This window comes from Arachis ipaensis, chromosome B05 (genome assembly GCF_000816755.2).
Source record: "Arachis ipaensis cultivar K30076 chromosome B05, Araip1.1, whole genome shotgun sequence".
In the NCBI taxonomy this organism is placed as follows: Eukaryota; Viridiplantae; Streptophyta; class Magnoliopsida; order Fabales; family Fabaceae; genus Arachis; species Arachis ipaensis.
Window position 1 is genome coordinate 109243755 of NC_029789.2, and position 17671 is coordinate 109261425.

Below are 17671 nucleotides of genomic sequence, written 5' to 3' on the forward strand. Positions count from 1 at the left end.
AAACAAGGTTCCCTATCTGTGGCAGACTACACTAGCAAGTTTGAGGAGCTCTGTAGGTTTTCTAGGGTATGTGATGGTGCCCCAGAGACCTACGAGAGCTAAAAATGTATTAAGTACCAGAGGGGGTTGAAGGATAACATTATGACTGCTGTGGCTCCTATGGAGACTCGTACATTCTTGGACTTAGTGAACAAAGCAAAGGTTGTTGAGGAGTATGCCAAGACAGTGGCGGTGTCCAAGGAGACTCATGGAGGAACCTCTAGTAAGGGGCGTGGCAAGTATTTCCATCTTAGAGGTCAAAGCTTCAAGAGAGGAGGATATGCGCCTCAAGGGCAAGGAGGCTTCAGAAAGAACACTCATGACCATTTTTAGCGTGGCAAAGGAAGAAGATATCAGAGTGGTTGCTACAACATGTGGAAAGAACCCAAATGCGGGTCAAGGTCAACACCAGGGGCGAGTCTTTGCTGTGAATACCAAGGATACTTCCAAGGTGGATCCTTTGATGAGAGGTATATGTTTTATTGGTGATAAAATAATAATTGCATTATATGATACTGGGGCTTCGCATTCATTTGTTTCGTTTGCTAAAGTTGAGGAATTAAGCTTGAAAGTGTCAGGGTTACCATTTGATTTGCATGTACATACTCTGCATCAGACGGTTATAACTAGGTCAGGTTGTAGGCAAGTAGAATTTAAGCTTGAAGGTAGAGACTTTGTGCATGATTTGATTTGTTTACCAATGGTTGGGTTGGAGATGATTTTTGGATTTGATTGGTTATCGAAGAACCGGGTTTTGTTGGATTGTTTTGGACGGACAATTCAGTTTATGCCGAAAGGAGAAAATGGAGTAGTGATAGTTGAAGGTTACTACATGAACTCGGTAATGGTGCACTGTAGTAGGGAAGAGTGTCAGGGTTACATCTTGTTAACTACTAATGCTTCGGACGATGTCCAGCACTTAGATCAGATTCCAGTGGTTAGAGAGTTTTCAGAAGTGTTTCCGGAGGATATTCTTGAATTCCCACCTCAAAGGGAGATTGAATTTGCGATTGAATTGGTGCCGGGAGCCGGACCAATGTCAATTTCACCTTATAGGGTGGCTTCGATAGAGCTGGCCAAGTTAAAGACTCAGTTTAAAGAGTTTCTAAACAAGAGGTTCATTCGACTGAGTGTATCACCGTGGGGAGCGCCAGTTTTATTGGTGAAGAAGAAAGATGGAGGAATGCGACTCTGTGTGGACTACCGACAGTTGAACAAAGTGACTGTGAAGAACAAGTATCTATTACCAAGGATAGATGACTTGATGGATCAATTGCAAGGAGCTGGAGTGTTTTCCAAAATTGATTTGAGATTCGGTTACCATCAGATAAGGGTAAATGAGGATGACATCCCTAAGACTGTAACGTGTGGAAAATTTCCGATTAAGAATTTATAATAAGAATACTGTTGCAAGTACAATTCTTAACCGACGAAAATTCTGCTTATCAATTTAGAAAGGGTTGTCACAAATTTTAGAATAAAATACTGGGAGTAGGAATCCCAGGTCATCTCCCAACGAGTTGACAAAAGAGTGCTATCTTATTAATCAGGAATTTTCTGAGAATTTTTAAGAGCTGGAAAACAGAAAACTAAATGATTGTAAATTAAAGCAATAAAAATCAATGCGAGAATTTATATAATTGGTGCACGAAATTGTGATCTCAACTGCGCCAACAACTTGGTACGCACGATCATAATCTCAACTCTTTTTCACAACTCCACACAACTAACCAGCAAGTGCACTGGGTCGTCCAAGTAATAAACCTTACGTGAGTAAGGGTCGATCCCACGGAGATTGTCGGCTTGAAGCAAGATATGGTCATCCTTGTAAATCTCAGTCATACAGATTCAAATGGTTATGATGTTTTGATAATTAAAATATAAATAAAATATAAAATAAGATAGAGATACTTATGTAATTCATTGGTGGGAATTTCAGATAAGCGTCTGGAGATGCTTTGTTACTTCTAAACTTCTACTTTCCTACTGCCTCCTTCCAACCATGTGTTACCCCCTTCCATGGCAAGCTGTATGATCTTCTCGGATGAAAACAAATCCATATGCGCTGTCACCGCACGGCTAATCATCTGTCGGTTCCCGCTAGCGTCGGAATAGAACCATTGTTCTTTTGCACACTGTCACTTGTGCCCCACATTCGCAGATTTGAAGCTCGTCACAGTCATCCCTTCCCAGATCCTACTCGGAATACCACAGACAAGGATTAGACTTTCCGGATCCTGGATCCTACTCAAAATACCACAGACAAGGTTTAGACTTTCCAGATCCCAGGAATGGCTACCAATAATTCTAGCCTATACCACGAAAGTTCTAATCTTAGATTAGAAACCCAAGAGAATATACTCCAGCTGTTGTCCAATGACTACGTTGAACATCATGTAGATCACTTTGTGGTTGTCAGGCACGTGTTCATAAGTGAGAATGATGATGAGTGTCACGGGTCATCACATTCATCAGGTTGAAGTATGAGAGTATATCATAGAGAAGAAGTAGGCGTGAATTGAATAGAAAACAGTAGTAATTGCATTAATTCATGAAGAACAGCAGAGCTCCACACCTTAATCTATGGAGTGTAGAAACTCCACCGTAGAAAATACATAAGTGAAAGGTCTAGGCATGGCCATGAGGCCAGCCTCCATGGTCTAAGGACTAAACGTCCAGAGATGGTCAAAAGAAGATCTCTAAAAGTAGTTTCTATACTAAACTAGTAACTAGGGTTTACAGAAAATGAGTAACTAAGTGCAGATAGTGCAGAAATCTACTTCCGGAGCCCACTTGGTGTGTGCTTGGGCTGAGCATTGAAGCTTTTTCGTGCTTAGGCTGTTCCTGGAGTTAAACGCCAGCTTTGGTGCCAGTTTGGGTGTTTAACTCCAATTATGGTGCCAGTTTGGGCGTTTTACGCCAAGATGTTTTAGGCTGACTTTGAACGCCAATTTCAGCCATCAAATCTCGGGCAAAGTATAAACTATTATATTTCTGGAAAGCCTAGGATGTCTACTTTCCAACACAATTGAGAGCGCGCTAAGGTCAGAATCCAACAGCATCTGCAGTTCTTTTTCAGCCTCTGAATCAGATTTTTTCTCAGGTCCCTCAATTTTAGCCAGAAAATTCCTGAAATCACAAAAAAACACACAAACTCATAGTAAAGTCCAGAAATGTGATTTTTGAATAAAAAATAATAAAAATATAATAAAAAGTAACTAAAACATACTAAAAACTATGTAAAAACAATGCCAAAAAGGGTATAAATTATCCGCTCATCACAACACCAAACTTAAATTGTTGCTTGTTCCCAAGCAACTAAAAACAAAATAGGATAAAAAGAAGAGAATATACAATAAATTTCAAACTTATCAGTGAACTTAGTTCCAATCAGATGAGCGGAACTTGTAGCCTTTTTGCTTCTGAACAGTTTTGGCATCTCACTTTATCCTTTGATGTTCAGAATGATTGGCATCTATAGGAACTCAGAATTCATATAGTATTATTGATTCTCCTAGTTCAGTATGTTGATTCTTGAACACAGCTACTTTATGAGTCTTGGCCGTGACCCTAAGCACTTTGTTTTCCAGTATTACCACCGGATACATAAATGTCACACACATAACTGGGTGAACCTTTTCAGATTGTGACTCAGCTTTGCTAGAGTCCCCATTTAGAGGTGTCCAGAGCTCTTAAGCACACTCTTTTTGCTTTGGACCACGACTTTAATCGCTCAGTCTCAAGCTTTTCACTTGACACCTTCACGCCACAAGCACATGGTTAGGGACAGCTTGGTTTAGCCGCTTAGGCCAGGATTTTATTCCTTTTAGGCCCTCCTATCCATTAGTGCTCAAAGCCTTGGATCCTTTTTACCCTTGCCTTTTGGTTTAAAGGGCTATTGGCTTTTTCTGCTTGCTTTTTCTTTTTCTTTCTCTTTTTTTTCGCAATTTTTCTGCAAGCTTTGTGTTCACTGCTTTTTCTTGCTTCAAGAATCAATTTTATGATTTTTCAGATTATCAAATAACATTTCTCCTTTTTCATCATTCTTTCAAGAGCCAACAATTTTAACATTCATAAACAACAAATTTAAAAATATGTAATGTTCAAGCATTCATTCAGAAAACAAAAGGTATTGCCACCTGGTGCACGAAATCGTGATCGTGATCTTTCATTCCTTGGTAACGGCGCTAAAAACTCAATATGCACGTTCTTAATCTTAGTTCTTTGTCACAACTTCGCACAACTAACCAACAAGTGCACTGGGTTGTCCAAGTAATAAACCTTACGTGAGTAAGGGTCGATCCCATGGAGATTGTCGGCTTGAAGCAAGCTATGGTCACCTTGTAAATCTCAGTCAGGCGGATTCAAATGGTTATAGAGTTTTAATAATTAAAAGATAAATAAAACATAAAATGGGATAGAGATACTTATGTAAGTCATTGGTAAGAATTTCAGATAAGCGTATAGAGATGCTTTCGTTCCTCCTGAACCTCTGCTTTCCTGCTGTCTTCATCCAATCATTCATACTCCTTTCTATGGCAAGCTGTATGTTGGGCATCACCGTTGTGAATGGCTACATCCCGTCCTCTCAGTGAAAATGGTCCAAAATGCGCTGTCACCGCACGGCTAATCATCTGTCGGTTCTCGATCATACTGGAATAGGATTCAGTAATCCTTTTGCGTCTGTCACTATGCCCAGCACTCGCGAGTTTGAAGCTCGTCACAGCCATCCCTTCCCGGATCCTACTCGGAATACCACAGACAAGGTTTAGACTTTCCGGACCTCAAGAATGACCGCCAATAGTTCTAGCCTATACCACGAAGACTCTGATCTCACGATTAGAATGCAAAGAGATACACATTCAAGCTTGTTTGCATGTAGAACGGAAGTGTTTGTCAGGCACGCGTTCATAAGTGAGAATGATGATGAGCGTCACATAATCATCACATTCATCATGTTCTTGAGTGCGAATGAATATCTTAGAGAAGAAATAGGCTTGAATTGAATAGAAAAACAGTAGTACTTTGCATTCATTCATGAGGAACAGCAGAGCTCCACACCTTAATCTATGGTGTGTAGAAACTCTACTGTTGAAAATACATAAGAACAAGGTCTAGGCATGGCCGAATGGCCATCCCCCATAAAGGTCTAAGATAGCATAAAACTAATCAAAGATCTCCTAAGATGATAGTAAAAAGTTCTATTTATACTAAACTAGTTACTAGGGTTATAGAAATGAGTAAATGATGCAGAAATTCACTTCCGGGCCCACTTGGTGTGTGCTTGGGCTGAGCATTGAAGCTTTCACGTGTAGAGGTCTTCCTTGGAGTTAAACGCCAGTTTGTAACCTGTTTCTGGCGTTTAACTCTGCTTTGCAACCTGTTTCTGGTGTTTAACTCTAGAATAGGGGAGAGAGCTAGCGTTGAACGCCAGTTTATGTCATCTAAACTCGGGCAAAGTATGGACTATTATATATTTCTAGAAAGCCCTGGATGTCTACTTTCCAAAGAAATTGAGAGCGCGCCAGTTAAACTCTTGTAGCTCTAGAAAATCCACTTTGAGTGCTGGGAGATCAGAATCCAATAGCATCTGCAGTCCTTCTTCAACCTCTGAATCTGATTTTTGCTCAAGTCCCTCAATTTCAGCCAGAAAATACCTGAAATCATAGAAAAACATACAAACTCATAGTAAAGTCCAAAAATGTGATTTTTATTTAAAAACGAATAAAAATATACTAAAAACTAAGTAAATCATACTAAAAACTATGTAAAAACAATGCCAAAAAGCGTATAAATTATCCGTTCATCACAACACCAAACTTAAATTGTTGCTTGTCCCCAAGCAACTGAAAATCAAATAGGATAAAAAGAAGAGAATATACTATAAATTCCAAGATATCAATGAAACTTAGCTCCAATCAGATGAGCGGGACTAGTAGCTTTTTGCCTCTTGAATAGTTTTGGCATCTCACTTTATCCCTTGAAGTTCAGAATGATTGGCATCTATAGGAACTTAGAATTCAGATAGTGTTATTAATTCTCCTAGTTCAGTATGTTGATTCTTGAACACAGCTACTTTATGAGTCTTGGCCGTGGCCGTAAGCACTCTATTTTCCAGTATTACCACCGGATACATAAATGCCACAGACACATAACTGAGTGAACCTTTTCAGATTGTGACTCAGCTTTGCTAAAGTTCCCAATTAGAGGTATCCAGGGTTCTTAAGCACACTCTTTTTTTGCTTTGGACCTTGAATTTAACCGCTCAGTCTCAAGTTTTCACTTGACACCTTCACGCCACAAGCACATGGTTAGGGACAGCTTGGTTTAGCCGCTTAGGCCAGGATTTTATTCCTTTAGGCCCTCCTATCCACTGATGCTCAAAGCCTTGGATCCTTTTTATTACCCTTGCCTTTTGGTTTTAAGGGCTATTGGCTTTTTGCTCTTGCCTTTTGGTTTAAAGAGCTTTTGGCTTTTTCTACTTGCTTTTTATTTTTCTTTTTCTTTTTGCCATTTTTTAATTTTTTTTCGCAAGCTTTTGTATTCACCGCTTTTTCTTTCTTCAAGAATCATTTTTATGATTTTTCAGATTATCAAATAACATGTCTCCTTTTTCATCATTCTTTTAAGAGCCAACATATTTAACATTCATAAACAACAATTTCAAAAGACATATGCACTGTTCAAGCATTCATTAAGAAAACAAAAAGTATTGTCACCACATCAAAATAATTAAGCTAGTTTCAAGGATGAATTCGAAATCATGTACTTCTTGTTCTTTTGTAATTAAAACATTTTTCATTTAAGAGAGGTGATGGATTCATAGGACATTCATAACTTTAAGGCATAGACACTTAAATACTAATGATAATGTAATAAGACACAAACATAAACATAAAGTATAGTAAACGAAAAATAGGAAAATAAGAACAAGGAGATTAAGGAATGGGTTCACCTTAGTGAGGGTGACGTCTTCCTCATCTTGAAGAACCAATGGTGCTCTTGAGCTCCTCTATGTCTCTTCCTTGTCTTTGTTGCTCCTCCCTCATAGCTCTGTGATCTTCTCTAATCTCATGGAGGATGATAGAGTGCTCTTGGTGCTCCATCCTTAGTTGTCCCATGTTGGAGCTTAATTCTCCTAGGGAAGTGTTGATTTGCTCCTAATAGTTTTGTGGAGGGAAGTTCATCCCTTGAGGTATCTCAGGGATTTCATGGTGAGGAATTTCCTCATACTCTTGTTAAGGTCCATGATCTCTTATTTTGCAGTCAAATGCTCTACTACTGAGCTGTGGACCCTTGAGATGAATCTCTCCATCTCCCATGACTTGGTAGTGGAAGCTTTTGTCTTCCCTTTCCTCTTTCTAGAGGTTTCTCCGGCCTTAGGTGCCATAAATGGTTATGGAAAAACAAAAAGCAATGCTTTTACCACACCAAACTTAAAAGGTTTGCTCGTTCTCGAGCAAAAGAAGGAAGAAGGTAGTAGAAGAAGAAGAAAATGGAGGAGATGGAGGGAGGTGAGTGGTTCAGCTATGTGTGGGTGGGGTTGGGAGGGGAGAGTGGTGAAGAGGTGATGGGGAAGAGAGAATGAGGTAATTGGTGAAGGGTATTTATGGAAGAGTGTTATGGAAAGGTGTGAAGAGGAGAGAAGAAGAGGTGGGGATCCTGTGGCTCCACAGATCCTGTGGGGTCAAGGACTTAACATCCCTGCTCCAATTAGGCATGTAAAATGCCCTTAGCATGCATGTCTGGCGCTAAACGCCAGCTTGCTGCTTGTTTTTGGCATTAAACGCCCAAATGTTGCCTGTTTCTGGTGTTTAACGCCACTTCCATGCTCTGTTCTGGCGTTAAACGCCAGTGTGGTGCTTGTTTCTGGTGTTTAACGCCAGCTTGATGCTTCTTTCTGGCGTTAAACGCCAGTTTGATGCTTCTTACTGGCGTTTAAATGCCAGTAAGTTCTTCCTCCAGGGTGATCTATTTTTAAAGCTGTTTTTCATTCTGTTTTTGATTTTTCAGTAGTTTTTGTGACTCCACATGATCATCAACCTAAAAAAAACATAAAATAACAATAAAAATAGATATAATTAAATAACATTGGGTTGCCTCCCAACAAGCACTTCTTTAATATCAATAGCTTGACAGTGAGCTCTCATGGAGCCTCACAGATGTTTAGAGCATTGTTGAGACCTCCCAACACCAAACTTAGAGTTTGAATGTGGGGGTTCAATGATGAGCGGATAATTTATACGCTTTTTGGCATTGTTTTTAGTATGTTTTTAGTATATTTTAATTAGTTTTTATTATATTTTTATTAGTTTTTAAATAAAAATCACTTTTCTGGACTTTACTATATGTTTGTGTGTTTTTCTGTGATTTCAGATATTTTCTGGCTGGAATTGAGGGACCTGAGCAAAAATTTGATTCAGAGGCTGAAAAAGGACTGCAGATGCTGTTGGATTCTGACCTCCCTGCACTCAAAGTGGATTTTCTGGAGCTACAGAAGCCCAATTGGCGCGCTCTTAATTGCGTTGGAAAGTAGACATCCTGGGCTTTCCAGAAATATATAATAGTCTATACTTTTCCCAAGATTTGATGGCCCAAATAGGCGTTCCAAGTCAGCTCAAGAATTCTGGCGTTTAACTCCAAAACTGGCACAAAAGCTGGCGTTTAACTCCAAGAAAAGTCTCTACATGAAAATACTTCAATGCTCAGCCCAAGCACACACCAAGTGGGCCCAGAAGAAGATTTCTGCATTAATTACTTATTTTTGTAAACCCTAGGCTACTAGTTCTCTATAAATAGGACCTTTCACTATTGTATTTTCATCTTGGTTCTTCAGGTTCCCTCTCTGGGGCCGAAGCCAATGACCACCATTATCACTTTTGTATTTTCAACGGTGGAGTTTCTACATACCATAGATTAAGGTGTGGAGCTCTACTGTTCTTCATGAATTAATACAAAGTACTATTGTTTTTCTATTCAACTCAAGTCTATTTCTTCTCCAAGATATTCATTCGTTCTTCAACTTGATGAATGTGATGATCCGTGACACTCATCATCATTCTCACCTATGAAAATGTGCCTGACAACCACCTCTGTTCTACTAGCAATGGCTTGAATGCGTATCTCTTGGGTTTCTAATCTAAGATTGGAACCTTCGTGGTATAGGCTAGAATTATTGGCGGCCATTCCTGAGATCCGGAAAGTCTAAACCTTGTCTGTGGTATTCCGAGTAGGATCTGGGAAGGGATGACTGTGACGAGCTTCAAACTCGCGATTGTGGGGCGTGTGACAGACGCAAAAGGATCAATGGATCCTATTCCGACATGATCGAGAACCGACAGCTGATTAGCCGATGTTGTGACAGAGCATCAGGACCATTTTCACTGAGAGGACGGGATGTAGCCATTGACAATGGTGATGCCCAACATAAAGCTTTCGATGGAAATGAGTATGAATGATTGGAAGGAGGCAATAGGAAAGCAGAGGTTCAAGGGGAACAAAGCATCTTCATACGCTTATCTGAAATCCACCAATGAATTACATAAGTATCTCTAACTTTATTTTATGTTTTATTCATCTTTTAATTATCAATCCTCCATAACCATTTGAATCCGCCTGACTGAGATTTACAAGATGACCATAGCTTGCTTCAAGCTGACAGTCTCCGTGGGATTGACCCTTACTCACGTAAGGTTTATTACTTGGACGACCCAGTGCACTTGCTGGTTAGTTGTGCGGAATTGTGACAAAGTGTGATTCACGTTTGAGAGCTCCAAGTCCCTTGGCGCCATTGTTGATGATCACAATTTCTTCACACCAAGTTTTTGGCGCCGTTGCCGGGGATTGTTCGAGTTTGGACAACTGACGGTTCATCTTGTTGCTTAGATTAGGTATCTTTTTTCAAAATTTTTAAGAATGAATTCTAGAGTTTCAAGGTGATGTTCCCACCATCACAAAAGCTGATTGACTCTCATCAATTTAGCTATTGAATGTAATGTCCTACTGAAGCTTGGCCAAACATGTCTAATCTTTTTAGACTGAAGCTTTAGACTAACATTGCATGATTCTTGGAATTCTTATTAAAAGTTTTGATTCTCTTTATTTTCTTTTTCATATAAGTTTCGAAAATCACAAAAATTTTTTTTAAAACCATGAAAATAAAAAATATTTTATGTTTCTTGTTTGAGTCTATTGTCTAATTTCAAGTTTGGTGTCAATCGCATACCAAGTTTTTTGGCATGCAATTGTCTTCATTAATCTTCAAGTTGTTCTTGATGATTTCAGTGCTCTGATCTTTAAATTCTCTTGTTTTGTGTGTTTTGTTGTTTCTCATATGCATTCTCAATTTATTAGTGTCTGCTATATGAAAATTTTTAAGTTTGGTGTCCTGCATGCATTGTTTATTTGATCTTAGTTGCATTTTTATTGTTTCTCATCATTAAAAATCCAAAAATATTTTCAAAATTGTGTCTTTTCAAGTCAATAATACAGAGAATTAAAGATTCAGAACATTCAGTAGAGTAATCAAACAGAAAAAGCTGGGCGTTCAAAACGCCCAGTGAAGAAGGAAAATTGGCGTTTAAACGCCAGCCAGGGTACCTGGCTGGGCGTTTAACGCCCAAAAAGGTAGAGATTTGGGCGTTAAACGCCAGGATGACACTAGAGGGAAGATTTTGTTTTTAATTCACATTTTTTTCAAGTTTTCATAATTTTTCAAAATCAAATCTTTTTCAAATCATATCTTTTCAATAATATCTCTTTCAAAATCAATTTCTTTCCATTTTATATTTATTTTTACTATTTTCAAAAATCCTTGCTTCAATTCAAGATTTACTTCAAAATTTTCAAGTTGTTACTTGCCTATTAAGAAAGGATCAAACTTTAAATTTTAGAATCATATCTTTTAATTTCTTGTTAGTCAAGTAATCAACTTTAATTTTAAAAACTTTCTTTTTCTAAATTGATTTTCAATCATATCTTTTCAATAATATCTTTTCAATCACATCTTTTTAAATTCTGATTTCAAAATCTTTTTCAAAAATCACTTGATTTCTTTCTCAATCTTAGTTTTCGAAAACCAATTACCAAATTTTTAAAATCTCTTACTTTAATTTCAAAAATTTCTTCCCCTCTTCTCACATCCTTCTATTTAAGGGACTAAGACTCCTCATCAAGGTGCAATTCGAACTCTGTCCCTCTTGATAAGTTCGAATTCCCTCTTCTCCACCTCCTCCTTCTATTCTTCTTTTCCTCTGCCACCTCAAGGAATCTCTATACTGTGACATAGAGGATTCCCTACTTTCTTGTTCTCTTCTCTTTCATATGAGTAGGAACAAAGATAAAGGCATACTTGTTCAAGCTGATCCTGAACCTGAAAGGACCTTGAAGAGAAAGCTAAGAGAAGCTAAAGAATAATTCTTTTTAGAGGGCCTAACAGAGCTTTTCAAGGAAGAAGAAACCATGGCAGCCGAAAACAACAATGCCAACAATGCAAGGAAGGTGCTTGGTGACTTTACTGCACCTACTCCTGATTTTTATGGAAGAAGCATCTCTATCCCTGCCATTGGAGAAAACAACTTTGAGCTTAAGCCTCAATTAGTTTCTCTAATGCAACAGAATTGCAAGTTTCATGGACTTCCATTGGAAGATCCTCATCAGTTCTTAGCTGAGTTCTTGTAAATCTGTGACACTGTCAAGACCAACGGGGTTGACCCTGAAGTCTACAGACTTATGCTCTTTCCTTTTGCTGTAAGAGACAGAGCTAGAACATGGTTGGATTCACAACCTAAAGAAAGCCTGAACTCTTGGAAAAAGCTAGTCAATGCCTTCTTGGCAAAGTTCTTTCCACCTCAAAAATTGAGTAAGCTTAGAGTGGAAGTCCAAACCTTTAGACAGAAGGATGGTGAGTCCCTCTATGAAGCTTGGGAGAGATACAAGCAATTGATCAGAAGGTGCCCTTCTGACATGCTTTCAGAATGGAGCATCATAGGAATTTTCTATGATGGTCTGTCTAAACTATCCAAGATGTCATTGGATAGCTCTGCTAGAGGATCTCTTCATCTAAAGAAGACGCCTGTAGAAGCTCAGAAACTCATTGAAATGGTTGCAAATAACTAATTCATGTACACTTCTGAAAGGAATCCTGTGAATAATGGGATAGCTCAAAAGAAAGAAGTTCTTGAGATTGATACTCTGAATGCCATATTGGCTCAGAATAAAATATTGACCCAATAAGTCAATATGATTTTTCAGAGTCTGTCTGAAATGCAAGCAGCAACAGACAGTACTAAGGAAGCTTCCTCTGAAAAAGAAGCTTATGATCCTGAGAACCCAGCAATGGAAGAGGTGAATTATATGGGAGAACCCTATGGAAACACCTATAATCCTTCATGGAGAAATCATCCAAATCTCTCATGGAAGGATCAACAGAGACCTCAACAAGGTTTCAACAACAATAATGATAGAAGAAACAGGTTTAGCAATAGCAAACCTTTTCCATCATCTTCTCAGCAACAGACAGAGAACTCTAAGCAAAGCCACTCTGACTTAGCAAGTATTGTCTCTGATCTAATTAAAACCACTCAAAGTTTCATGACTGAAACAAGGTCCTCCTTTAGAAATTTGGAGGCACAAGTGGGTCAGCTGAGTAAGAAAATTACTGAACTCCCTCCTAGTACTCTCCCAAGCAATACAGAAGAGAATCCAAAGAGAGAGTGCAAGGCCATAAACATGTCTCACATGGCCGAACCTGGAGAGGAGGAAGAGGCAGTGATCTCCACTAAGGAAGACCTCAATGGACGTCTACTGACCTCCATGGAGTTCCTTGATGAGGAACCATGGGAATCTGAGGCTCACACTGAGACCATAGAGATTCCATTGAATTTACTTTTGCCATTCATGAGCTCTGATGAGTATTCTTCCTCTGAAGAGGATGAAGATGTCACTAAAGAGCAAGTTGCTAAGTACCTTGGAGCAATCATGAAGCTAAATGCCAAGTTATTTGGTAATGATACTTGGGAGAATAAACCTCCATTACTCATCAAAGAATTGGATGACTTGACTAGGCAGAGATTACCTCAAAAGAGACAAGACCCTGGAAAGTTCTCAATCCCTTGTATCATAGGCACCATGACCTTTGAGAAGGCTCTGTGTGACCTAATTACTTATCTATGTTAAATTTCTATTTTCTATTGTTATTTTATGTTTTCTGTAGGTTGATGATCATGTGAAGTCACAAAAACAATTGTAAAAGCAAAAACAAAGTGAAAAACAGAATGAAAAATAGAACACCCTGGAGGAGACAGTTACTGGCGTTTAAACGCCAGTAAAGGTAGCAGAATGGGCGTTAAACGCCCAGTCTGGTACCATTCTGGGCGTTTAACGCCAGGAATGGGCACCAGACTGGCGTTTAACGCCAGGAATGGGCAAGAAGCTGGCGTTAAATGCCAGAAATGGGCAGCAGCCTGGCGTTTAACGCCAGGATTGGCAGAAAGGGGGCATTTTGCATGCCACTTGGTGCAGGGATGAGATATCCTTGACATCTCAGGATCTGTGGACCCCACAGGATCCCCACCTATCCCACCACTCTCTCTCTTCTTCACCCATTCACCAATCACCTTAATACCTCTTCCCCCAAAACCCCTCACCTATCAAATCCTACCATTCTCTTCACCACTCACATCCATCCTTCTTAAAACCCTACCTACCTCACCATCCAAATTCAAACCACTTTCCCTCCTAAACCCACCCATAATGGCCAAACCATACACACCCCTCTCACTCCTATATAAACCCATCTTCACTCCTTCATTTTCACATAACCTAAACACCACTTCTCCCCCTTGGTCGAAACACAAAGCCCACTCCATCTCCTCTATTTCTTCTTTTTCTACTCTCTTCTTTCTTCTTTTGCTCGAGGACGAGCAACCTTCTAAGTTTGGTGTGGTAAAAGCTAAAGCTTTTTGTTTTTCCATAACCATTAATGGCACCAAAGGCCGGAGAAACCTCTAGAAAGAGGAAAGGGAAGGCAAAAGCTTCCACCTCTGAGTCATGGGAGATGGAGAGATTCCTCTCAAGGGTGCATCAAGACCACTTCTATGAAGTTGTGGCCAAGAAGAAGGTGATCCCCGAGGTCCCTTTTAAGCTCAAAAAGGGCGAATATCCGAAGATTCGACATGAGATCCAAAGAAGAGGTTGGGAAGTTCTCACCAACCCCATTCAACAAGTCAGAATCTTAATGGTTCAAGAGTTCTATGCCAATGCATGGATCACCAAGAACCATGATCAAAGTGTGAACCCAGACCCTAAGAATTGGCTTACAATGGTCCGAGGGAAATACTTGGATTTTTGTCCGAAAAATGTAAGGTTGGCATTCAACTTGCCCATGATGCAAGGAGATGCACACCCCTATACTAGAAGGGTCAACTTTGATCAAAGGTTGGACCAGGTCCTCATGGACATATGTGAAGAGGGCGCTCAATGGAAGAGAGATTCAAGAGGAAAGCTGGTTCAACTAAGAAGGCATGACCTCAAGCCCGTGGCTAGGGGATGGTTGGAGTTCATCCAACGCTCAATCATTCCCACTAGCAACCGGTCCGAAGCTACTATAGACCGGGCTATCATGATTCATAGCATCATGATTAGAGAGGAAGTAGAAGTTCATGATGTTATATCCCAAGAACTCTACAAGGTGGCAGACAAGTCCTCTACTATGGCAAGGTTAGCCTTCCCTCATCTCATTTGTCACCTCTGCAATTCAGCTGGAATTGACATAGAGAAAGACATCCTCATTGATGAGGACAAGCCCATCACTAAGAAAAGGATGGAGCAAACAAGAGATTCCACTCATGAACAAGAGCATGAGGAAATTTCTCATCATAAAATCCCTGAGATGCCTCAAAGGATGCATTTTCTCCACAAAACTATTGGGAGCAAAATCAATACCTCCCTAGGAGAATTAAGTTCCAACATGGGACAACTAAGGGTGGAGCACCAAGAGCATTCCATCCTCCTCCATGAAATTAGAGAAGACAAAAGAACCATGAGAGAGGAGCAATAAAGGCAAGGAAGAGACATTGAGGAGCTCAAGCACTCCATAAGATCTTCAAGAGGAAGAACAAGCCGCCATCACTAAGGTGGACCCGTTCTTTAATTTCCTTGTTCTTTATTTTCCTGTTTTTCGAATTTTTATGCTTATGTTATTTATGTTTATGTCTTTATTACATGATCATTAGGGTCTAAGTGTCTATGCCTTAAAGCTATGAAAATGAATCTATCACCTTTCTTAAATGAAAAATGTTTTTAAATTGAAAAAGAAAAAGAAGTGCATGAATTTCAAATTTTAAAACAGTTTAATTATTTTGATGTGGTGGCAATACTATTGTTCTTCTGAATGAATGCTTGAACAGTGCATATTTTTGAATTTTATTGTTTATGAATGTTAAAATTGTTGGCTCTTGAAAGAATGAATGGAAAAGGAGAAATGTTATCTAATGATCTGAAAAATCATAAAATTAATTCTTGAAGCAAGAAAAAGCAGTGAAAAGCTTGCAAAAAAAAAAAAGAGAAGCAAGTAGAAAAAGCCAATACCCCTTTAAACCAAAAGGCAAGGGTGATAAAAAGGATCTAAGGCTTTGAGCATCAGTGGATAGGAGGGCCCACAGGAATAAAATCCTGGCCTAAGCGGCTAAACCAAGCTGTCCCTAACCATGTGCTTGTGGCGTGAAGGTGTCAAGTGAAAACTTGAGACTGAGCGGTTAAAGTCGAAGTCCAAAGCAAAAAGAAGAGTGTGCTTAAGAACCCTGGACACCTCTAATTGGGGACTCTAGCAAAGCTGATTCACAATCTGAAAAGGTTCACCCAGTTATGTGTCTGTGGCATTTATGAAACTTAGAGTGGCCTTAGATAGATCAGAGACTATATTTGCTAAGCTAGATGGATTCTGCTCAGAATTCTCTGTCTGTTGCTGAGTGGATGATGAAAAAGGTTTGCTATTGCTGAACCTGTTTCTTCCACCATTATTAAAGCCTTGTTGAGGATTTTGTTGATCCTTCCATGAGAAATTTGGATGTTTTCTCCATGAGAGATTATAGGTGTTTCCATAGGTTTCCCCCATGTAATTCATCTCTGCTATTGCAGGGTTCTCAGGATCATAAGCTTCTTCTTCAGAAGATGCCTCTTTAGTACTGTTGGATGCAACTTGTAATCCATTCAGACTCTGAGAAATTATATTGACTTGCTGAGTCAATATTTTGTTCTGAGCCAATATGGCATTCAGAGCATCAATTTCAAGAACTCCCTTCCTCTGAGGCGTCCCTGACGAGAGGCTTTTTACCAGTAAAGAGATTCATAGAAACAGTTGCGTTGTAGATATAGTCTCTAAACCGACAAGAATCCCTTCGTACAAACGTTTTGGGTGTTACAAGTAACAAACCCCTTTAGAAATTGTTAACCGAGTATTCAAACCTCGGGTCGTCTTCTCAAGGAACTGCGAGGAAGTATGTTCTTATTATTGGCTATAGAGGTTGTAATCGGGGTTTAGAAGATGAGAAGCAAGTAATTTGAATGACAGGTAAAGTAAATGGCAATTAAAAATAAATAAATACTGTAAAGCAAACTTTTGGCAAGGTAAGAGAAGTTGGAGGTCCAACGTAGTTATCTCTCTCAACTATAATGAAAGTTGAATCTAAACTCCACTTGATCAACCTGTACCAGGGAAAGGAAAGTCAAGGGACTAATTAAATTGACCTTTGAATCCTATTTATTTCCTAAGAAAAGGTTGGGATTACTTAAGTTCAGCTCAATTAGCAAGATAACGATTATCAATTATGTTGAGTTTAATAACTGTTGAGTTACTAAATTCTTAACCAGAATCAAAAGGGGAAAAAGTAAAATTGCTGGAATAATAAAAATGTCCTTAGATGGGAAGCAATGGTAACTTAAATCAAAAAGAACAATCATAAACTAAAAATACCTCAATTATCATTAATTCAAATAATAGTCTGTAACATGGAAGAATTCTTAGATCAAATTATAATAATCAATTCAAATGTTGGAATAAATAAATAGAAGTAAAACTAAAATAAAAGAACATTAAACTTGGGATCCAGAGTTACTCTTAAAACAAGAAGAAATCCTAAATCCTAAAAGAGAGAGAGAAGATCTCCCTCTCAACTAAATCTAAATCATTGAAAGGTAAAATATGCGAGCTCTCCTTGAATGGGTGCATTCCCACACTTTATAACCTCTGGTCTATGCTGTCTGTACTTGGATCTGGGCTAAAAAGGGCTTCAGAATTCGCTGGGGGCGTATTCTATAAATTCTGATGCGTGGCCTCTGTCACGCGTCCGCGTGGGTCACGCGGTCGCGTCATTTGGAGCTTTTCCTTGCCACGCGGTCGCGTCAGTCATGCAACCGCGTCATATGCGTTCTGCTTAAGGCGCGCGGTCGCGTCAGTCATGCGGCCGCGTCGCTGCTGATTCGTGCTTGGCACGCGATCGCGTCATCCATACGATCGCGTGGATACCAGTTTCCTTAAAGCTCCGTTTTGCTTTCTCCTTCCATTTTAGTATGTTTCCTTTTCCATCCTTTAAGTCTTTCTTCCTTAGAAAATCTGAAACTACTCAACACACTG

General features: G+C 39.3%; 1 protein-coding gene across 1 annotated transcript; it reads left to right on the forward strand.

The window, feature by feature from the left end:
- Nucleotides 248–1435, forward strand: LOC107640842. The gene is made up of 2 exons (XM_016344344.1): nt 248–1171; nt 1367–1435. Exons 1-2 carry the CDS (start codon nt 248–250, stop codon nt 1433–1435), a joined length of 993 nt encoding a protein of 330 aa, XP_016199830.1.

Coding starts and splice junctions, on each gene's coding strand:
- LOC107640842 (XM_016344344.1), top strand. CDS start 248: ATGGAGGAACCTCTAGTAAGGGGCGTGGCAAGTATTTCCATCTTAGAG. Junction 1,172..1,366: donor AGAGGTTCATTCGACTGAGT/GTATCACCGTGG, acceptor GGTTACCATCAG/ATAAGGGTAAATGAGGATGA.